At 37.0% G+C, this 22898-nt stretch overlaps 1 protein-coding gene across 2 annotated transcripts in view; it reads right to left on the reverse strand.

The window, feature by feature from the left end:
- Positions 1-22898, reverse strand: part of LOC106095833 (cyclin-dependent kinase 14) — a 423150-nt gene that overhangs the window by 28179 nt on the left and 372073 nt on the right. For both annotated transcript variants that reach the window (XM_013263227.2, XM_013263226.2), the window contains 2 exons: positions 18734-18939; positions 9821-9912 (listed from right to left, as the gene is read on the reverse strand). In XM_013263227.2, the coding sequence (XP_013118681.1) occupies positions 9821-9912; positions 18734-18939 (298 nt within the window). The remainder of the gene's footprint in view (positions 1-9820; positions 9913-18733; positions 18940-22898) is intronic.

Raw genomic sequence — 22898 nt, forward strand, 5'->3', positions numbered from 1 at the left:
CTGTCGACATGGCTTGATAGACTGTGGAATGTTAAGACGGCCGATCAATATTTGGATGCGTTACAAACGGAATCACCGCCCATCCTATGGTGGAGGGTATACAAAAGCTAAGAGTTACATTTTAAAGTGGCTTTGAAATGAAAAGTTTGAGCTGTAAATCATTTTAAATGTGACTCAGTTCAGCGGCCGATGTAAATATTTAAAATTAAAAAGAGAAAAATCTTTAGGTGAAAGGTCATTAATTTGTCCAGGCAACTTTATTGCGCCCATTTTAGCAGTAACGTTTACTTTGGTCCTTTCGCCAAAGTAAGTAACTTTAATTATGCTCTTCAATTAGGTACATATTTTGCCCAAGAAAATGAGCAACGAAAGGAAATTGCAGGGCAAACACTTTGTGAAGTATTTGCTGTGTGCTGGTGTAACCTCTGTTGAATGTCACACTACCCAGACGCACAAAGTCGTTAAATGCCTTGGCAAAAGCCATGAAAACAGACTCCGACTACGGGCACCTCACTTAGAGGACCAAAAGGTAGAGAATAAAAAACTACAGAACAAATAGCGTAAATGTGGGAGTGAAGCTTCACGAAAAGAGGCAGATTTTTGGAACGATGTAACAAAATTAGAATCTAAGGACATGTCAGAAAACCCAACAAGCCTCACACACATACGCACAGGCACATCTACACCCGCATAAATACAAGTAAACAATGAAAGCCAACAAAAAGTGTCAAATTAGGTTAAATTTTATGACACCTTTAACTTCCTTTGCCAGTAAGTCTGCATGCGTTGGGCTGGGCGTGCGTGTATGTGTGGCTTAAGCGACTGTAATTGTGTAAGTGTGTGACAAACAAAAATCCTGGGAAACTAAAACATCCTTTTTGTGAATCGACAAATCTTTGGAATATCTTTGACACGCACTCACACACATACAGCCCCCCACACAGGACTCCCAACATATGTGAATGCTAAATTTTATTATAATTCGACTCCAGTTTTCGTCACCAACTTCACAACGCGCATAGCTGGGGGAGAGGACCAGCCACAGTTGCTGGAGGGCCATAGTTTAGTGGCACTACTTAACATGCACCACAAATACCAGCACAGATAGTCCTTGATGCTATGTGCAAATTTGTCTTCATGTGAGCACTACAGTGGAGCCTGCGACTGGGATGCCTGAATGGGATCTTAAAACTTGTTGAAAAATGGTAAATTAACAAAGTTTGTGCTACATTTTCTCGTCTTCTGGCCATTCTTGTGCTCATCTTTGCTTCTGCTTTCATTCCATTCATCTCAATTTCTGGCTTTATTGGAAAGAAGGAAGCAAAACTTTATTACAGTAATGGCAAAGGACTTTTTCATTTCGCCTAGCGCAGTGGAAACAACTTGTACGAACATTACGACACTTGCAGGCCATAAGAGGGTTACAAGGATGTATAAAGAAAAGTTTTATTGGAATATGACAATGCTGAAGATCACGCGAGAATGCCAGTGCGTATAAGTTTAGTACTCTATGGCACTAGACAAAGAAACTTTGCACTCATTGTAACTGGGACAGCAAACAGCAATTACATGGAGATCATCATACCGTGTGCTAGTCATACAAGTGTGGTTTCCAACCGAAAGGAAACATTTCACTTCTGCTCCAGTCAATAACAAAAATGTTTGTCAATGATAATAAGATGCATAATTATCTTATCTATATTAGCCATGTGGCCCTTTCACATTATGCTATTTTCTATTGAGGAGGGATTTACCCTAATGTTTATTAGCACATCTTCTTACGAACTTGGTTTTTAAAAGACATTTTATGCGCCTACAAATGTCAGTTCTCGGAGCTACTCTTAAGGATTATTAGCATCATTAAATCTATACATGCAACACCTTTATTTACGACGCCATCATCAATTGGCAGCATATTTAGAAGCATTGGTATTTGGAAAAATTCTAAATATATGTAGGGCACTTAGACTAAAATCATTAAGGAAAGGCAAAAGTCGGGCGGAGCCGACTATATTATACCCTACACCACGGAGTATACGTAATACTTTTAATCGATAGCACTTGTATCCAAATTTAGTCAGACTTTCATTTTGCATACCTATTGAATAGAATCTTACGACGGTACGAAAATTGTGGCTTCTACAGCCTTAAAAGTCGAAACGCATAAAAGATATATATTCGTTCGTCCTTGGACCAAAAAAGACACTTACGCAAAATTTTTTGAAAATCGGACAACAAATGCGATCTGTACCTTGATTACAAGAATACATGGACAGACAGACAGACGGACATAGCTAAATCGAATCAGAAAGGGATTCTAAGCCGATCCGTGTACTTAAGAAGACTCTTCTCCTTCTTAGCGTTGCAAACAAATGCATAAATCTATAATATCCTGTACCACAGTGCTGGTGCAGGGTATAAAAAGGTAATATGTTGCAACGGACAGAACTTTATGATTTCCCCGTTTTTGGGAAATCAAAAATAAGTGTATCCGATAATGAAAATTTAAGTGGCTATTAGATGGTATGAATTCAAGAAGCAATTTGGAAAAAATCTCAGCTTAGGCCTAGTTGGGGTGTTCAGATTGGTTTTTGAAACCCGGTTTTTTTGGTTATTAATTGGTTTTTTTATACCCGCCACCATAGGGTGGGGGTATACTAATTTCGTCATTCTGTTTGTAACACCTCGAAATATTCGTCTGAGACCCCATAAAGTTTATATATTCTTAATCGTCATGTCATTTTAAGTCGATCTAGCCATGTCCGTCCGTCCGTCTGTCTGTCGAAAGAACCCAACTTTCGAAGGAATAAAGCTAGGCGCTTGAAATTTTGCATAAATACTTTTTATTAGTGTAGGTCGGTTGGGATTATAAATGGGCCAAATCGGTCCATATTTTGATATAGCTGCCATATAAACCGATCTTGGGTCTTGACTTCTTGAGTCAAGATCGACTTAAAATGACATGACGATTAAGAATATATAAACTTTATGGGGTTTCAGACGCATTTTTCGAGGTGCTACAAACAGAATGACGAAATTAGTATACCCCCATCCTATGGTGGAGGGTATAAAAAACGATTTAAAAAGAAAAAAAAAAAACAAGCAAAGAAACTTGTTGGCATATTTCTATCGTAATGATTTTTCATGGCTTATTTTGTGGACATAAACTTTTCCAAAAAAAGACAAACTGCCACTGGTTTGAAAGACGCATTTCTCACCTGTCAAAAATTTACTTCACATGCTAAACCGTTGCGGTTGCATAGTCAAAATACTGTAAAACTCATCAAAATGTTTGCGTTGCCATTTGGCAACACCAGGGCGATCCGTGTTAATTAAAATATTGATTTTGTTGTCGAAAGAAAAAAATGTGACTGAGGCTAAATATGTGGACTCTGAATAAATGAAGTGATTGATGACAATTTCTTTTCCCTCTATTTTTCCCCCCATTGGTTCAGCTATGATTTCAGCATTTAACATTTTGACTTGGCCGCAGCATGAAAATAATGAAGCAAACAAAACTGAAATTGAAACAAGGATGCCTCTCTCAGATGACAAGTGAGTGATGATGGACATGGCCATGGTTCTGCTGATGAATACGAATCTCAAAGTGTGAGATAGCTCGGTTCGACCACTCAAAATGTTCTAAAAAATTGCTAGCAGTCAGTCTTGAGCATAAGAACCGATACTCACCGCTGCAACCTTTCGAGCAAACATCACGTTTATGTTAAAAAGAAAAAGGTTTTGAGGGCGATTTTTCTGTGCCATGCATGAGGTTTCTTTGATTACGAAAAGCAATGCCATCAAGATAATCGTCGCCACCACCATCATCATCATCATCAGTTTCGTCACTATCATCATCACGTCATTTGGTTTTTTCTTTGATAGCCAATGTCAGTGGCCCACTTTCGCTTAGCTATTCCATGCCTTGCTTCTACGTCCTAGTAGCTGTCACTTTGCTACCAAAGTAGAGCATTTTCTATCATTTCGTTGGAGATGATATGCCATTTGGACCCGCTGCCATGCTATCACTGTGTGGGAGTGTAGGTGGGCTCGGTGAGGGTGATGATGCAGCAGCAACCATAAAAGCAGCTCTTTTCACAGTGCCATATGTGGTTCCTTATCGCGAGCATCATTGCAGTTTATCTTCATCTCTTTCACTAAATGCTATCAATGATGGTCCTGGGCTTTCGAAGCCAACGACTTTGTCTTTACCCGCCCCTCTCCCCTCGCCCCTTCAAAAACAAGTATATAGAGCTCTATATGTGGAGCATTGAAATAAAAGTGTGTGTGGAGCCTGTTACAATTCCATCGTCTTTTATGTTTCTATGCACTTAGGGGAACAATTACGTGATCCTTTTAGGGCCTTTCATATGTCTTGGTAATTATCTTTTCCATCCATTTCTATAATGGTACTCCAATAAACAAAATCGTTTGTTTTCCTTAGCTGCAACTTGCACGCCGTGCAGACTCGAACACTAGAATGGGTTCAAGTTTCAATAGTGATTCGGTTTGCTAAACCTAAGAAAATACGCATTTTTTGGTTTGCCTTAAACAGTTTCAAAAAGTAAAGAAGCGGTTAGAGTCCACCTGGACGGACCTTGATATCTACCATAATGGAATATCCTAATTGCGAATATTTACAAAAACTCTGTCACTTCACATGAGTCGCGGAAGAGTCGCTAAACCCAGATATGGACTTCAACGAACCATCAGAACTCCCGAAAATATCGAAAGAGTGAGACAGTCAGTTGAGCGTTCCTCCCCCTGCGTTCGACTCGCATACACGCAGCTGCTATGCGAATTTCTAATCCCACTGTTCGACGAATTCACCATTAAGACTTTAACTTTCTTTGGATGTTGCGCAAGAACTGAAGGCGATTCTGTTGCCCGTCAAAATGCATGTGAAGTGCTGATTGATAACCTGCCTGAAGACGAGGAAAATACTTCCAGTGCCGAGGCTGACTTTCACATTTCCGGCTGCATCAACAAGCAAAAAATGGGTTTTTGGAGTGGCGTAAATCCTCAAGAATAACATTCGCGATGCCATTGCCAACATACCGATTGATATGCTGCAAAGGGTGGACACGAATTTTAAAAATCGACTTGATCAGTGTATGGGGGTCGCCAATTACCCGACCTCATTTCCAAGACTGCACCGAGATATCGGTCTATATGGCAAATATATTCAAATCTGGCCAGATCTAGACCAAATTGCAGAAATATGTGGAGGGGCTTAACTTAACTCTCTGTCCCAAAATTTTGGCAAGATCGGACAATAAATGCGCCTTTTATGGGCCCAAAACCTTAAATCGAGAGATCGGTCTATATGGCAGCTATATCCAAATCTGGACCGATCCCTGCCATATTTCAGAAGTATGTCGAGGGGCTCTACTTAACTCACTGCCCAAATTTTGGAGAAATCTGACAATAAATGTGCCTTTTATGGTCCCAAGTTCTTAAATCGAGCGATCGGTTTATATGGCAGCTATATCCAAATCTGCACTGATCGGTGGCATATTGCAGAAGTATGTCAAGGGGCTTAACTGACTATCCAATATTTTGGCAAAATCGGACAATAAATGCGCCTTTTATTGTCCCAAAACCTTAAATCGAGAGATCGGTCTATATGACAGCTATTTTCAAAATTTGGACCGATCCCTCCCATATTGCAGAAGTATGTCGAGGGGCTCAACCTAACTCGCTGTCCCAAATTTTGGCAAAATCGGACAATAAATGCGCCTTTTATGGGCCCAAGACTTTAAATCGAGAGATCGGTTTATATGGCAGCTATATCCAAATCAGGACCCATCTGGGCCAAATTGAAGAAGTATGTCGAAGGGCCTAATACAACTCACTGTCCCAAATTTTGGGTGAAATCGAACAAAAATGCGTCTTTAATTGAGCTGTGCAAAGTTTCAGCTCAATATCTCTATTTTTAAAGACTACAGCGTGATTTCAACAGACAGACGGACGGGCATGGCTAGATCGTCTTAGATTTTTACGCTGATCAAGAATATATATAATTTATAGGGTCGGATATGGATATTTCGATGTGTTGCAAACGGAATGACAAAATGAATATACCCCCATCCTTTGGTGGTTGTATTGCTCTGAGCCATGCCACTTAGTCCAGAAGTTATATATGGCTGAATACGTCACAATTGCAACCAGCATTAGTTTAGGGATGGAGTGCCTTGAGGACAGAGTTGGAAGCGAGTTTTGAAAACCAGTGCGGGGTCATAGGTTTGATTTCCACCAGAGGTTTTGGTATGTCGTTACTGTGGCATCACAATGCACAAATTGTCTAGTTGAGACTCCCCGTCAGAGTCATTGTCGGACATGCTATCCACTGCGACACTTTGGACCCTCATGTTATTCCAATCCTTAAAAAAGCACAGTGCAATGACCAATTTAGCTTCATTATCATTTTTTGTATAACAACAATGAAGGAGAAGAGTTTTGGTGCTGTTACTGTTATAAACTTTACAAAGACATTAAGCAAAAGAACTCGGCCACCTTTAGCAAAAATAAAACACATTAACAGATTACGGTTGGAAATGTTAAGCGCCCTCCCATAAGGATACATAACAAATGGCAGTACAATTAACCGCAATGAATAATTCCATGTTCCATGTCCCCCCCACCCCACATCATGAGATTCCCGCTGAGCCAGAATTCGCTGGAACAATACAATTAAGTGGACAATGGAGCAACGAACATAACAGAGCAGTTTGCCTAGGAGGAAACGGAAATTCATGCCTTTTTTGGAAGAAAAACAGATATTTTATAATTACATCGGAGAACTTCATTAAAATCACAAAGGAAAGTGAGTTCGAGAATGAGAGGAGAAAATTTCCTTACATTATACAGTTTTCTTGGGTCCCGCAGTGTTTCTGTGTCACTGTGACATTTGTATGCCTGGCAGCCATCAATCAGTGGGCAGACATTCGGCCAACAGGCATCAGCGAAACAAACCGCACGCGTTATTCATCAACAGCTTTAAAGAGTGAGAGAGTGAGAGAAAGACGACCGGAGCCGGCAGGACCAACCCATTTATGTTGGAAAATAATGATAAAAAATGAATGTTTTCTTTTGCAGTGACATTCGAGGATGGCGATGACTGACTAGTTTCATTCTCTTCCCCTATTTTCTGCCACAAAGTGGGTCGGTCGATGTTGGCTCCTCCACTGTGACAGATTGAGTGAGTGTATCAAGTGAAATATAATCATTATGAAGACACACTACAATGCTGCGGGAGCTGTGACATTGACACAGTACCGAACATTTTTCAATAGCCACCGCCAGAGTAGCACAGTGGGAGGCCTCAAAAAATAAATTCAACTTTTTCACGGAAGACTTGGTGAAGTTGAGCTGAAGCTACTCAGCATTGATGTGCGAAGTTAAGTCGTCTGATGCTAATTTTGGTGATTTTTATACCCACCACCGAAGGATGGGGGTATATTCATTTTGTGATTCCGTTTGCAACACATCGAAATATCCATTTCCGACCCTATATAGTATATATATTCTTGATCAGCGTTACAATCTAAGACGATCTAGCCATATCCGTCCGTCTGTCTGTTGAAATAAAGCTACAGTCTTTGAAAATAGATATATTGAGCTGAAACTTTGCACATATTCTTTTTTTGGCTATAAGCAGGTTAAGTTCGAAGATGGGCTATATCAGACTATATCTTCAGATAGCCCCCATATAGACCGATCCACGGATTTATGGTCTTAGGCCCATAAAAGCCACATTTATTATCCAATTTTGCTGAAATTTGGGTCAGTGAGTTGTGTTAGGCTCATCGACATTCGTCTTCAATTTGGCTCAGATCGGTCTAGATTTGGATATAGCTGCCATATAGACCGATCCGCCGATTTAGGGTCCTAGACCCATAGAAGCCACATTTATTGTCCGATTTTGCTGAAATTTGGGACAGTGAGTTGTGTTAGACCCAACGACATCCTTCTTCAATTTGGCCTTGATCGGTCCAGATTTGTGTATAGCTGTCATATTGAGCGATCTCTCGATTTAAGGTCTTGCGCCCATAAAAGGCGCATTCATTGTCTGATTTCGCCAAAATTTGGGACAGTGAGTTGTGTTAAGCCCTTCGTCATCCTTCTTCAATTTGGCTCAGATCGTTCCAGGTTTGGATATAGCTGACATATAGACCGATAGCTCGATTAAAGGTTTTGGGCCAATAAAAAGCGCATTTATTGTCCGATTTTGCTTAAATTTGGGTCAGTGAGTTTAGTTAGACAATTCGACATTATTCTTCAATTTGACTCAGATCGGTCCAAATTTGGATGTAGCTGCCATATAGACCGATGTCACGATTTAAAATCTTGGCCCCATAAAAGGCGCATTTATAAACCGATTGTACTGAAATTTGCCACAGTGACTTATGTAAGGTTTTTAGACATCCGTGTCGTATATGGTTCAGATAGGTTTATATTTAGATGTAGCTACTAAAAAGACCAATATTTTGTTATGCACAATTGAACAACGACTTGTTCTTATTAGTATTTGATCCAAATCGGAACATATTTTGATATAGCTGCTATGGGGCATAAGGTTTACATTTTTCACCGGATTTTGACGAAAGTTGGTTTACATATATACCCGAAGTGGTGGGTATCCAAAGGTCGGCCCGGCCGAACTTAACGCCTTTTTACTTGTTTATCTATAAATAGATACCTTGACGAATGCGATATATGGTAGGGGTATATAAAATTCGGCCCGGCCGAGCTTAGCACGCTTTTACTTGATTTCTTTTAAATTGGTAAAGATGATATATGCACTTTTCGAACCTCTCGAAATTATTCATCTTTGCCAAGTTTCAGCTTGATAGTCGAACGTTAGCCACTGTGCGCTAAGTTAAATAACAGACAAATTAAAATAAAAAAAAGTTCTAACACACGTAAGGTGATATGTAAAGTTTATTCATTTGACGTCCACAAGAATATCTTGACAGATGATGAAACATTTAAATACACTGACAAATTACCCCAATCGCATCTCAACTTCTGGTGTATGAAGTCAATTCTAAAGAAAATTTTAATTTAAACTTTAAATAGACCTCTCTCTCACAAAGTTTACAAATGATGGGTGTGGTATGAAATGTGGGCAACCAGAACGGAGACATTCTCACAAGACAATGAAGAGTTATATATTTCTAACGAGACAACATATCTTGGTAGCATTATCCAAAGTTTCTTTTTGCATAACCGTCCCAAATAAATCACCGAAAATGTGGTCATTAAAGTCGGCATCAAAATTTATGATGTTGACGGGTGGAGGAGGACATCACTTCCTTTTTGCCCTTTTAAAAGTAGAAAACAGGAGAATTTGTAAGACATTTCATAGCTTCAACAACGAATTTTTCAAAACTTATGGCAATGAGGGTAGTGTAGGGTAGTCGTAGATAAAAGACGTGTGGAGTTGCCGTAGAAAGGCAGGGGAGAACAAAAGGAACGCTTGACTTATGTGGGATAGTCCACAGACATCCTTTTGCTTTTGCGCTCACATGTATTACAACCATAAATATTTAATAGTTGAAATGAAATGTCACATCCATTCACTTCTATGGGATGGTAGAATCGAAAAATATCTTTTTGAATTATTCACACACACACACAAGCAGTAAGAGACAAAAGACATTCTCCTATTGAGATACAAAGCCTTTTCGCTACTCTCATAATTGATTGTGACCATTATGAATTGTCATAAATTCCAACTTTTGGTGATATTTTGTTTTCAGGATAAATATTCACTCATATTAACATTATGCTAGCTACAGCTTTCCATTTGACTTACTTGCTAAAACCCCTGTATACTGTGGCATAGGATCCTTCGCCCAATGGCTCCAATTTGACGTAGGCATCTTGTCTGCCGAACGGTGAGTCGCCCTGCAAGCACAAAAAAACAAATGAACAAAAATTAATATTATGTAGGTTCCAGAATGGGTAAAAAAAAACTTATATACCAAGCATTGTCCACATTAACAAAACTTAAAGTAAAGTTAAAACTGTTTTAAGTTTTGTCAATACTGGTGAACATATTTTAAAAATGTTTTTGTTGTTTTTTGTTATTCTATACCACACTCAAAGAAATTGTATTAGTCAAAACAGCAAAAATGTTTGCTGAAAGAGCAGAGTCTGCTGAAAACGAGACAGCAGTAATTTGTTGCTAAAGCAGCAAACATTTTCTGCTGCTTTCAAACTTTGAAAAGTTAAAAAAAAAACTCAAAGATGTCATTAACATTTAAACAATTTTATATTTCAACTTATTTTTCAATTTTACAAGCATATAACTTCAAATTTTTTCAAATTTTCTACAATTTGCTGATTTTTGATTGACTTTAAAGAACAGCAGACAAAATAACTACAACTTTTTAATAAACTTCCGAAATTGCCAAATTTTTTACTAATATATAAAAAATGTCTCAATTGTTATTTCGAAGTTAAAAAAATTTGAATGGATTTATTAAAAAGTTTAAAATTCTTAATTTATTATCAGCAGGCAGTGTTTGCTGATATCAGCAGACTAATTTTTCTGGGTATATCGCTTTAAGTGCGGCCAGGCCTATTCTAATATACGCTTTACTATACGAGCGCAAATTCGATGAATACTATTTATAGATAACAAGTATGCATATCCAAATTAGTTCCTATTTGGACCGTATTCGGTGTGGGTTAAAAAAAAGAAACGATGTAACTTTTATATAAATTTTATCGAAATGCTTACTGAATTAGCCTTAAATACGGAAATACATAATTTTTGAATGTGAATAAAAAATCAAGAATAAACAAATTTTACATATTTTTGACCAAAATGATAAAACAAATTGGGTGAAATATTTGACTAATCTTACCGTAGCTTAAGGCAAACAACCAGACTTTACAACAAATATATCAATGGCTTATTATATAGAGGACTTAACTCATTTTCTTGATTTTGTTTTTTTGGTATTTTGTGAAATTTTAATTAAAAATTTGTTTCTGAAGAAAATGTAATATTTTTTCTTTAGAGAATAGTTTACCAACATTTTGTTTTTAGAGAAAATTTTATCAAAATTGTTCTCTTCCGTGTTGCCACTGCAGAAAAAATTGTCTACCTACATTCTACCACGAACCTACCGAATCCCCAACTACACGATCAACATTTTTAATTTCTTAAAAATCGGTACACAAATGTGAAAACCATAACGCGTAACTGTAAATCGAGAATACACTGAGAGTAAAATTAATACCAAATGTGCAATTACAAATGTCACTTCCTATCTTAAGCCTATAAAATGGGAATATATCGAATGCGGTCTACATCGATCCAACCATAGGTGTAGGTCTCATACTAACGTACCCCCAATTTTCAGTATTTTTGCTCTGAAACCCACATTTTTTCCAATCTGCCTAAAATTTGGCAAGCGACGTTTGCTCGATGGATTTAAATTCAAGGACGAATTGACCAATATTTTATAGTAGCTCTCATATAAGGGTACATTTCACAAATAGAGATTTTCGCACCGAATTTAGCGACGTCTAGATGGAATTAAGAAGAGATAGACTCCGATTTGGGGTAGGCAGTCTTTTTTGATATTTAATGGTGATGACAACAACAAAATTTGGAAAATGCTACATCTTTGAAAAATGGTCCTTGGTAATGCCCAATACATAAAATCGGATAGAATAGAGAATTGTTTGTGTTTCTTTTTGGAATTGTAGAGAAAGTGATAGTGAATAATCGGACAACACATTGATATGTGAGAAGTTTGCCCCTGTTCCTAAATGGAATGTTTACAATTTTGCACTTGATAGAGAATATAAAAGTTTGTTACTCATACGTGCAATAAAATGTGATGTTCTACTTGGGCTTTAACCATGACATAATTACCAGGTACTGTACTGTACACGAATGAGTAAAATTTGTTCTTGCGAGTGCACTATCTGTCAACAAGTTTTGGTTGTATGTGATTATTATAGTTAAGAACAATAACAAATACAAACAACGAAAAATGGCGCAAACAAGTAACCTGCACTAAAACAGAGTTGCACAAATCACTGATTTTGACAGATAGTGCAACTGCCACTACCTTTAAATGAAAATATCATGGTTTTTACATTCTGAATGTGGAAACTTTTGGAATTAAGTAAAAAAAATACAAATGATTATATCCCTATCTTGGCAAAAGTTTACGAAAACTTGTAGGAAATAGAAGTACCTTATTTTGAAAAGTTTTCACAACAAGGCATCTATACCTTTTGCAAGTCGATTTTTTGGTTAGTCTAAAACTCGACTTTTGCCATTTTGATAAAAAAGAAGTCGCCTTTCCGACCCTACCTAATATGGAGAGAGACAACAGCTTTAAAGTTTGGAGTAGAGATCCCAAAGTCGATTTTTTGTGTAAAAAAGTCGAAGTCGACTTTTAATGACCAAAAAGTCGAATAATCGATTTTAAAGTCGATTAGTCGAAAAGAAAGCTGTACAGAGAAAAAAAAACTGCACAGAAATACAAGTTTTGTTTTGCTTATGTTGCTGCTAAGTAAGAGATGTTTCCAATTTTTCTTAGTTGCATTTAAGTACTTTTTCCCAAGTTCTACGATTCATCGCTCTTTGGTTTATTTCTGTTGCCATAAATATTATTTTTAAATTGAATAGTTTTTTTTAAAAATTTAAACGGTATCTAAAAGCATTACATGGTTGAATCGATTTGATGATTTTCGGCGGCGGTAATAAAAATTCGTGCTATATCCAAGCAATGTTTATGGAACTTTGGCAAAAATTTATCTTTTATCTGTTAAGCGTTTATGTTCGAGTATGGGCTGTATAGGACTATATCTTTTCATTGCATCCGTAAAGACAAGGCCTCCAGATTTGAAATCTGAATCGAAGTTCTTGCGATAAGCTATTTTGCCTTTACGATAGCAGGGTGGTTTTGATATGAAAATGCGCCAATTTTGTATTTTAAATTCTTCCTAATAACTCCCCCCCTTATGGAAATATAAAGAAATGATCTTCATGGCAAAAGCTTTTTTTTGTAATACAATATATGATGCTTGCAAAAATAGCTCATCTGTCAAGAAAGCAATCACCTCTCGATTTTGTTCATAATACCGCAAGTTTTCGGCAGTCATGTCGAATTACTCCAATTCAACATACAGCGGTCAAAAAAAGTATTCATCATTAGCAAAATTGATAATAAATTCACTTATTTTGGGTAATTGAAGAAAATTTAAAGTAAACAAATAATGCAGTTTTATGCAATAGTTTATTTTTCGTAATATGTTTTAAAATAAATTCAAAAAATAAATTTAATTAGCGCAAAAAATGCAATTTTATATAATAACACCAAAAACAGAACAAAAAAAGTATTCATCATTGATGTGCTATCATCAAAGTCAAATTCAAATATTATTTGGGAATCCCCCTTTTCTGTTTTATTTAGTAAAGGAGGCTTTGCCCTTGACAGCAAATATTTAATTTCATTGAAAATATAGTTTTTGTCAAAATGGGTCGTAAGCAAAACGAGGTTTCTGATGAGGTAAAAGTTTTGATAATAAAACACCACAGGAATGGTTTAACTCAAAAAACTATCAGTGAAATATTAAATAGACCACGATCTACTATACAATCCATCATCAGAAAGTGGACAGAAACGAAAACTGTTGACAATAAACCAAGATCTGGTCGACCAAAAGCACTTTCAGTTGGAGATGTGCGTTGGCTAGTGCGGCAAGTTCAGAAAACTCCGAAGACAAATGCGACCATTCTTCGTAAAAACACTATGGAAAATTTAGGGAAGGAAGTTACTACACAGACAATTCGAAATACACTCAAAAGGCATAGTTACAGAGGAAGAACTGCACGTAAGAAGCCCTTTATAAATAAAATAAACCGAGTGAAAAGGCTAAACTTCGCAAAAATGTATGTAAAACAGCCCGAATCATTTTGGAAAACAGTCATTTTTGCAGACGAGAGCAAGTTTAATCTTTTTGGGTGCGATGGAAAGGTCATAGTGTACAGAAAACCAAATACAGAGCTTGAAGAACGAAACACAGTTGCTACTGTAAAACATGGTGGAGGTGGTTTAATGGTTTGGGGGTGTATGGCGGCTTCAGGAGCGGGAAATCTTGAAATTATTAATGGAGTAATGGATCATAAGTATTACATTGTCATTTTAAAGAGGAATTTAAAAGATAGTGCTGTAAAACTTGGGCTTGGTAATAACTTTCAATATTATCAAGATAATGACCCCAAACATTCTGCTTTAAATACCAAGATGTGGATGCTGTATAACTGCCCCAAAGTCATTAAAACTCCTCCTCAAAGTCCCGACTTGAACCCAATTGAACATCTTTGGGAACATCTCGAACGCAAATTGAGAACGCGCAATTTTTCGAGCAAGAGTCAAATGCAACAGGTGATAATGGAGGAATGGACTAATATAGACCAAAATATAACCGCTAAATTAGTCCAATCGATGTCAAACCGTTTAAAAGAAGTTATAAGACGCGGTGGTCGAATAACAAAGTATTAATTTTTTTAAATTATGTTATTTATTTTTTTGCAATGATGAATACTTTTTTTGTTTAATTTTTTGTGTTCAGCTGTAAAATGGCCCTTTTTGTTCCAATAAATACTATTTTTTTCTTTAAAAACAATGAAATTGTGTACATATATATCACACAAGCACTACTGCATCATTAGTTTAATATGTTTTTATTTCAATTGTCTTTTGTAGACTTATTAAAAAAAACATTGAATGATGAATACTTTTTTTGACCGCTGTACATTATACGAGGGTCATTTTTTCAAAATTTAATTTTGCTACCCCAACATCGAAAAAAGAACAGAAAACAGCCTACCGTGTATATTTGTTAATATTTTGTTGGCAATCACACTCTCTTCATTTTGATATATTTCTCTCGGCTGCTATTTAAATTTATTCAGTTGTCGGGACACTCATTTGCCTATAACAGACAAAGGTTCCCATCAAGAGAAAATAAAAAGAGATTAAAATTTGTTATCAAACTTGTTCTGTCTAACTAAAACGTTGGCTTTTCACTCCTATGTGCTGGTGATGCAATGAGAAATCTCTTTGCAAGAAAAGGTAAAAACACGAATAAAAAAACCGTTGGACGTAATAATTCCATACAACTCAAAGATTTTCATTCAAAACCAACTCAAATGCTTGCTGTTTTAATATACGACCTCAAGCAGCAACCACGACGACAAACATTAGCCCAGCGGTGGTGGTTATATACATGACCAGTGTTGCCATTTTTCGGTTATCTGCTAAAATGCATGATTTAAAAAAATGTTGCATTTTGTCGGATTGAAAGAATGCTCAGTTCGATTTTGGTATTTTAACGAAAATGCATTTTCTTCTGACCAAAATGCATTTTAGCGAGTCAATTATTTTATTTTTTCTTATAATCAATGTCAAAGTACTTATGCCTCAGCCAATGTGTAGATACTTAGGTTAATATCTTATTTGTAAATAAAGTTTAATAAAAAGTACATAAAAAGTTTTAATTTAGACCATTTATGACAACTTTTTGTCATACAAAGAAATTTCAAATCTTATTTAACAAATTTTTGTAGGCCAAACTATTTCTTCAAAATTCTTTTGCTGATGACTGTATATGTGCACTCCCGTTTGCTAACCCATCCATATAAGAGAGGGCATATGTAAGATTTTTGAAAATGTTTGGTTGGATTTTTTTTTCAGTAGTGGCAACTCTGAATATGACACAAGCGTTCAAGCATGTATACAAACTCGCACAAGTTGGAAACGGAGCAAACACAACAAAAGAGAAAATAATTTAGTTGCCAGTGATGGAAAACTGTAAGAAAATTACCAAAGTGTACGTTTCAAATAATCAACTCGCAACTATTCATTCACAATAACAGTAAAAACAACATTCATGACCTCGAATTGTGTTAAAACTTGCAACGCTAACGAATAAATTTTACAACTAAATCATACGAAAGTACAAAACAGATAAGAGGAGCATTTTTCTTAGGATTTTTTTTTGCTGACATTGGATAACAACGCAATATAATAAAGTATAGATACATTATAATATACAACAATTAATAATAATTTAATTGCATAAAAGATAAAATGAAAGATAGCACATTTTTTTTCGAAACCCAAAGAGAAATGGGATGGTTTCGTCGAATTTCACAAATATATAGGCAACTGTACTAACGTATGCATTTTGGTACAATTTTAAATTTAATTGCCATCACTGTTAGAAATAAAAACCAAAAGTGGATAGAAATACTTTTGTGATGGAATGTAAATACAGGTAAAGAAAAGGTAAAAGCCACATAAAGGGTAATTATTTTAAGAGCTATAGAAGTTTTTCAAAAAAAATATAATAATTTTCAGAAAAAAGCATGAAATGTTTATTTGAATCGATAGTACGGTACATATCATTGAATGTTTGAGGATTATTTCATGGAACTGTTAACCTCAAATGCGCCTCAAATGGTCCATCCGCTTAGTCCAATTTTGGCATACTGTTTCCAACATATCGGCCGGTATCTCAATTTTGTCTTCCAATGCGTCAATTAAAGCGGACTTGTCTGTATAGACTCATAATAATATATACATATCATAATATAATTATAAATCTTGTATAGACTCAAGATATATTAATTTTTAGGTAGTGGCAACTGCAACAACAAAATATTGAGTGCACTGTCCGTCAAAATCAGTGATTAGTGCAACTCTGATTTTGTGTATGTTACTAGTTCGCGCCTCTTTCTTTGTTTGTGTGTGTTATGGTTCTTAACTATAATACACACACAACCAAAACTCGTGGACAGTGCACTTCGCGAGAAACAATTTTACTCAGCTGTTTACGGTGCACTACCTGGTAATTATGTCATGTATAGACCTGAGCATATTTGGCAAAATCGTATACGCAGCTTTCCTACAGTAAAATTACAACGGCTTGTGGAAATATATATGTTTATGAAAGGTGAGAAGAGCCTCTTTGTAACAAATGGTCTTTGTTTAATTGGTATGATTGGTTCTTGCCATGCCGTACAAGCCATCATAAAATATCACCTCGAAAATTTCACGCAAATTAAGTAATAATTGCGCCCCAAGAGGCTGAGAAAGCCATATTGGAAGATCGGTTTATATGACAGCTATATCAGCTCACGAACCGATATTGTTGGAAATCATACCAAAACGACATATGCAAAATTTCAGCCAAATTGGATAAGAATGGCGCCCTCTTGAAGCTCAAGAAGTATTATAGGGAGATCGGTTTATGTAGCGTCTATATCAGGATATGGACTGAAGTAGACCATACTTGACATAGTTGTTGCAAGTCATGCCAAAACAATACGTGCAAAATTTCACCCCAATCGGATAAGAACTGCGCCATCTAGAAGTTCAAGAAGTCAAGACCCAAAATCGGTTTATATGGCAGCTATATCAGGTTATGGACTGATTTAGACCATGTTTAGCACAGTTGGCGCAAGTCATAACAAAAAGCATAACATAGAAAGGAAAAATTAAACTAAATTGACCCAAGTCAATCAACTTCTTCACTAAGACAGTTTCTGCTTGAGTTGGCAAAGGCACGAATTTAGCCAAATGGGAACACATTCTTCATCCCACAAGTACAAATTATCTGCATAAATTATTGGATTTATTATTCTATGGATCATAACGCAAATTATGTTTATTATACCCCCAGTATATTCATTTTGTCATTCCGTTTGCAACACATAGAAATATCGATATCCGACCCTATAAAGGGTATATATTCTTGATCAGCGTAAAAACCTACGACGATCTAGACATGTCCGTCTGTCTGTTGAAATCACGCTAGCGTCAGCTCAATAGAGCTGAAATTTTGCACAGATTCTTTTTTTGTTCATAAGCAGGTTAAGTTCGAAGATGGGCTATATCGGACTATATCTTGATATAGCCCCCATATAGACCGATTCGCCGATTTGGGGTCTTAGGCCCATAAAAGCCACATTAATTATCCGATTTTGCTGTAATTTGGGACAGTGAGTTGTGTTAGGCCCTTCGACATCCTTCTTTAATTTGGCCCAGATCGGTCCAGATTTGGATATAGCTGCCATAAAGACCGCCTGGGTTCGAATCCTGGCGAGACCATCAGAAAAAATGTTCAGCGGTGGTTTTCCCCTCCTAATGCTGGCAACATTTGTGAGGTACTATGCCATGTGAAACTTCTCTCCAAAGAGGTGTCGCACTGCGGCACGCCGTTCGAACTCGGCTATAAAAAGGAGGACCCTTTTCATCGAGCTTAAACTTGAATCGGACTGCACTCATTGATATGTGAGAAGTTTGCCCCTGTTCCGTGGTGGAATGTTCATTGGCAAAATTTGCATTTTTTGCTATAAAGACCGATCTCTCGATTTAAGGTCTTGCGCCCATAAAAGGCGCATTTATTGTTGCTTTGCAGGTGATGGAATTTTTGTTGCTTTGCAGGTTATGGAAAACAACTGACTGGTATTTTTTTGAAATTGTTATAAATCTGTTATCTGCAATTATAACTGCCTAAAATTGTAAAGCAATGGGCATGTGACAATTGTCTTCTAGAATAACCAACAAACACAAACTCTATATTTTGGCACTTCAAAGGACAAGGGGAAAACTTGGCTTATTTCAAATTTTTAGACAAGGTGCAGGTGACATTTGTCTTCCAGAATAATTCATTTCATTCATTTACTTACCCCAAATGCACTGAAACGTTTACGACGCGGATGTGGATCTTGTTTGTTGAGGAATACTTCCGATTTGGGTCTGGGTGGTTTCTTGGGACGCATTATTACCCGTGTCTCTTCTCTGATGTCATCGTCTAACAATTTACTATCGGATGAAACGGACAACTGCCTCTGGACACGATCATGGTGGTCGGTGCCATCCGTGCTACGCCAGTCTGAAAAGAGAAAAATACGAAAAGTTGAAAAAGGAAGAAATATGAAAATAATGGTGTGGCAACACCACAAGTACAAATACAATAACCCACAACAACAATAAAAGCTAAACAGAAACGGTGATATCTCAAAAAGCAAAGATTTATGGAGTTGTTAAAGTTCACTTCGCGTAATCCATGTCCCATCTATTTTGCCTTTGGGTCACGTTGTAGTGGCCGGGGAAAATAAAGCACTCAACGAATGGGCTGCATGCATGTGGGAGTATGAGTGTAGTTCAATGACAACATTCACCAACAACATTTTCTGACTTTTATCCTTGAATTGATCACACTTACAACGTCACAGAGCTATTCATTTTGTTAAGACTATTGTCCAACAATATACGTTTTTTTGGTACTTAAAGGAACTGTCCTTTTCTTGCATTTCTTGTTTCGTGTCGCACCAAAGACACTTAACAGCGACTACAAAGAGAAACTACTTCCGTGACGACAAGGATATAAAGTATTTAGCATAGCACAGCGGGAAAAACAACTTCGAAGTATTGTAGTTTTGAAATCACTGGAGCGCTTTCGTGTAAACGCTAAAGTTTCAACAACTTCCCCACACTGTTGCCACCATATAAAACTAGATCCGTTTTAAGGGATTGTTTCCGTTTGGCAGCAGTCATATGACTTGTGATAAGAAGGTGTTTTTATTTATTCGATTTCGTTTTGGTTATTTGTCAAAGGCATTAAATACATCTCTAAATACAAAATGGGAGGGAATAAAATTACGAGAAGAGACATTGTATTAATGCTGAATACTATAGATGCCGATTGTAGTTTTTTGACACCAATAGAGCTACAGGCATGGTGCGTATGACTCGGATCTCTCACCCAAATTTCATTTTGGAGGATGAACAGCCGGACAAGTGTTGCCATTGACTCTGATCTCCCACCCAGATTCCACTTTGGAGCATGAACAGCCGGACAAGTGTTGCCATTGACTCTGCCGTATGACTCTGATCTCCCACCCGGATGCCAATTGATACAAAATAAATTTAGTTGAAAGGCATATTTTATTCTACATACCAAACTTCTGTCAAACCAGCAAAAGTTTAAGCTTCTCAGAAGTGAACAAGGATGATCGAGAGACCGGTTAACATGGGAGCTATATCAGGTTACAGACCGATTTAGACCGTAGTTGACACAGTTTTTGGAAGTCATGCTGCATTGGCCTACATGCAAAATTTCAGCCAAAGCGAACAAAAATTGTGGCTTCCAGGGGCTCAAATAGTCAAATCTGGAGATCGGTTTATATGGGAGTTATATCTAAATCTGAACCGATATGACCCATATGGAATCCCCAACGATCTACATCGATACTAAGTATCTGTGCAAAATTTCAAGCTGCTAGCTTTACGCGTTCGACCTCTATCGTGATTTCGAAAGACGGACGGACATGGCTAGATCGATTCAGAACGAAGAAACGAACAAGAATATCTATGGGGTCTTAGACGAGGTCTTATTTCGAGGTGTTACTAGATTAGATTAGTATACCCCAATCCTATGTATGTATGTATGTGGTGGGTATAAAAAGCGATAAAGCACTGAAATCAAGTAAAAGCGCGTTAAGTTCGGCAGAGGTGAATCTTTTATATAGATACTGCACATGGATCGCATTTGTCAAAATCTTTGTTCTTTAAAGTTATTTTTCATAAGCAGAAACTAGAAAAGAGTATAATAGGAAATAAGTGCTAATTAACCAATACTTGCCATAGGTATTGCACATAGTAACGGAACACCACATGCAAAACCTTAGTCATATCGAATACAAATTGCAAATTTTTCCCATGAACATTCCGCTAAGGAACAGGGACAAACTTCTCACATATCAATGAGTGCAGTCCGATTCAAGTTTAAGCTCAATGATAAGGGGCCTCTTTTTTATAGCCGAGTCCGATCGGCGTGCGACATCTCTTTGGAGAGAAGTGGGGAGAGGGGAAAACCAGCGCTGAAAATATTTTCTGATGGTCTCGCCAGGGTTCGAACCCTGGCGTTCAGCGTCATAGGCGGACATGATAACCTCTGCGCTACGGTGGCCTCCAACATCGGATACACTCAACCAAATTTGTTATTCAAAACAGCAAAAATGTTTGCTACAACAGCAGTTTTTGTTTGCTGAAAATGGGAAAGCAGACATAACTGCTGTTTCAGCAAACATTTCTTACGTCTATTACAACTAATAAAATCTGCTGTCTTGGGTACACAAGTTTGCTGAAAAAAATACTGTATGCTACTTTTAATGGTTGCCTGTTACTTGTTTTGATTACTTTAGGCATTTTCTAGAATTTTTAGAAATTTTTTTCAGAAGAAATTATTTTAATATGTCTAATATTACTGTTAAGAAGCTACCTGATCCAACCACTGGTATACACTTCGAAATGTGGCTGAGTGACTAGCATAGCCTTTGTACGTGACTGGCATGGCCTTTTGCATCTAAATTTAAAGAAAAAAGGTTATGGAAAGTATACATCCAGTGGTGATTATAAACATGCAATGAGGCACACATTTTCATATGTGTTCTATTTTTATACCCTCCACCATAGGAAGGGGAGTATACTTATTACTTCATTCCGTTTGTAACACCTCGAAATAAGAGTCTAAGACCCCATAAAGCATATATATTCTTGATCGTTATGACATTTTAAGACCATCTAGCCATGTCCGTCCGTCGAAAGCACGCTTAGATTCGAAAGAGTAAAGTTAGATTGGTACCTTACTTAATATAGCTGCCATATAAACCGATCTGGGATCTTGACTTCTTAAGCCCCTAGAGGGCGCAATCCTTATCCGATTTTACTGAAATAACGGCTTCTCCCATGACCTTCAACATACGTGTCTAATATATTCTTAATCGATCTGTAGCCTGATACAGCTCTCATATAAACCGATATCCCGATTATGCTTCATGAACCCCTACAAGGCGCCATTCTCATACGCAATGAACTCTACTATGGTCTTCAAAATTCAATTCACTTATGGTCCGAATCGGACTATAACCTGATACATCTCCTATAGCATAACAATTCTTATGCGTTATTCTTTGTTTGTCTAAAAAGAGATACCGCACAAAGAAATCGACAAATGCGATCCACGGTGGAGGATAACATCTCCTTCATACTTAAGCAACAGTCATTTTCAGCAAACAACAGACTATTCAGCAATAAGCCTGCTACTCTGAAATTGCTACTAATATTCAGCAGACAGTGCTTGCTATTTTCAGCTAACTTTTTTTGTATGAGTGGATAATTTTGTCCTCTAAGTGTTGAAGGAGGTAAACCGGGAGATTAGCCCAAACTGATAATTTCGAAAATTATCGAGCAGTTCTGTGGTAATAGCAGAACTACTATAACAGCAGCAAAAGTTAACTACTAATATTCAGCAGACAGTGTTTGCTATTTTCAGCAAACTGTTTTTGGTATGAGTGCATAGTTTTGTCCTCTAAGTGTTGAAGATGGAAAAGCGGGAGATATATATATATATAAGAGCTATATCTAAATCTGAACCGATTTCTATAAAATTCACCAGTAATGTTGACAGTCATAAGAAAATCCTTCTTACCAAATTTTGAGAGAATCGGTTAACAAATGACCTTTTAATTGCATTATTACTGCAAATCGGACGAACATATATATGGGAGCTATATCCAAATCTGATTTGATTTTGTCCAATAGCAATAGGCTTCGTCTCTAGGCCGAAAAACATGCCTGTACCAAATTTGAAAACAATTGGATAAAAATTGCGACCTGTAGATTGTCCACAAATTAACATGGACAGACAGACGGACATAGCTAAATCGAATCAGAAAGTGATTCTGGATCGATCGGTATACTTATCAATGGGTCCATCTCTCTTCCTTTTGGGTGTTACAAACTAATTCACTAAGTTATAATACCCTGTACCACAATAGTGGTGTAAAC

The sequence above is a fragment of the Stomoxys calcitrans genome, chromosome 1, assembly GCF_963082655.1.
Source record: "Stomoxys calcitrans chromosome 1, idStoCalc2.1, whole genome shotgun sequence".
In the NCBI taxonomy this organism is placed as follows: domain Eukaryota; kingdom Metazoa; phylum Arthropoda; class Insecta; order Diptera; family Muscidae; genus Stomoxys; species Stomoxys calcitrans.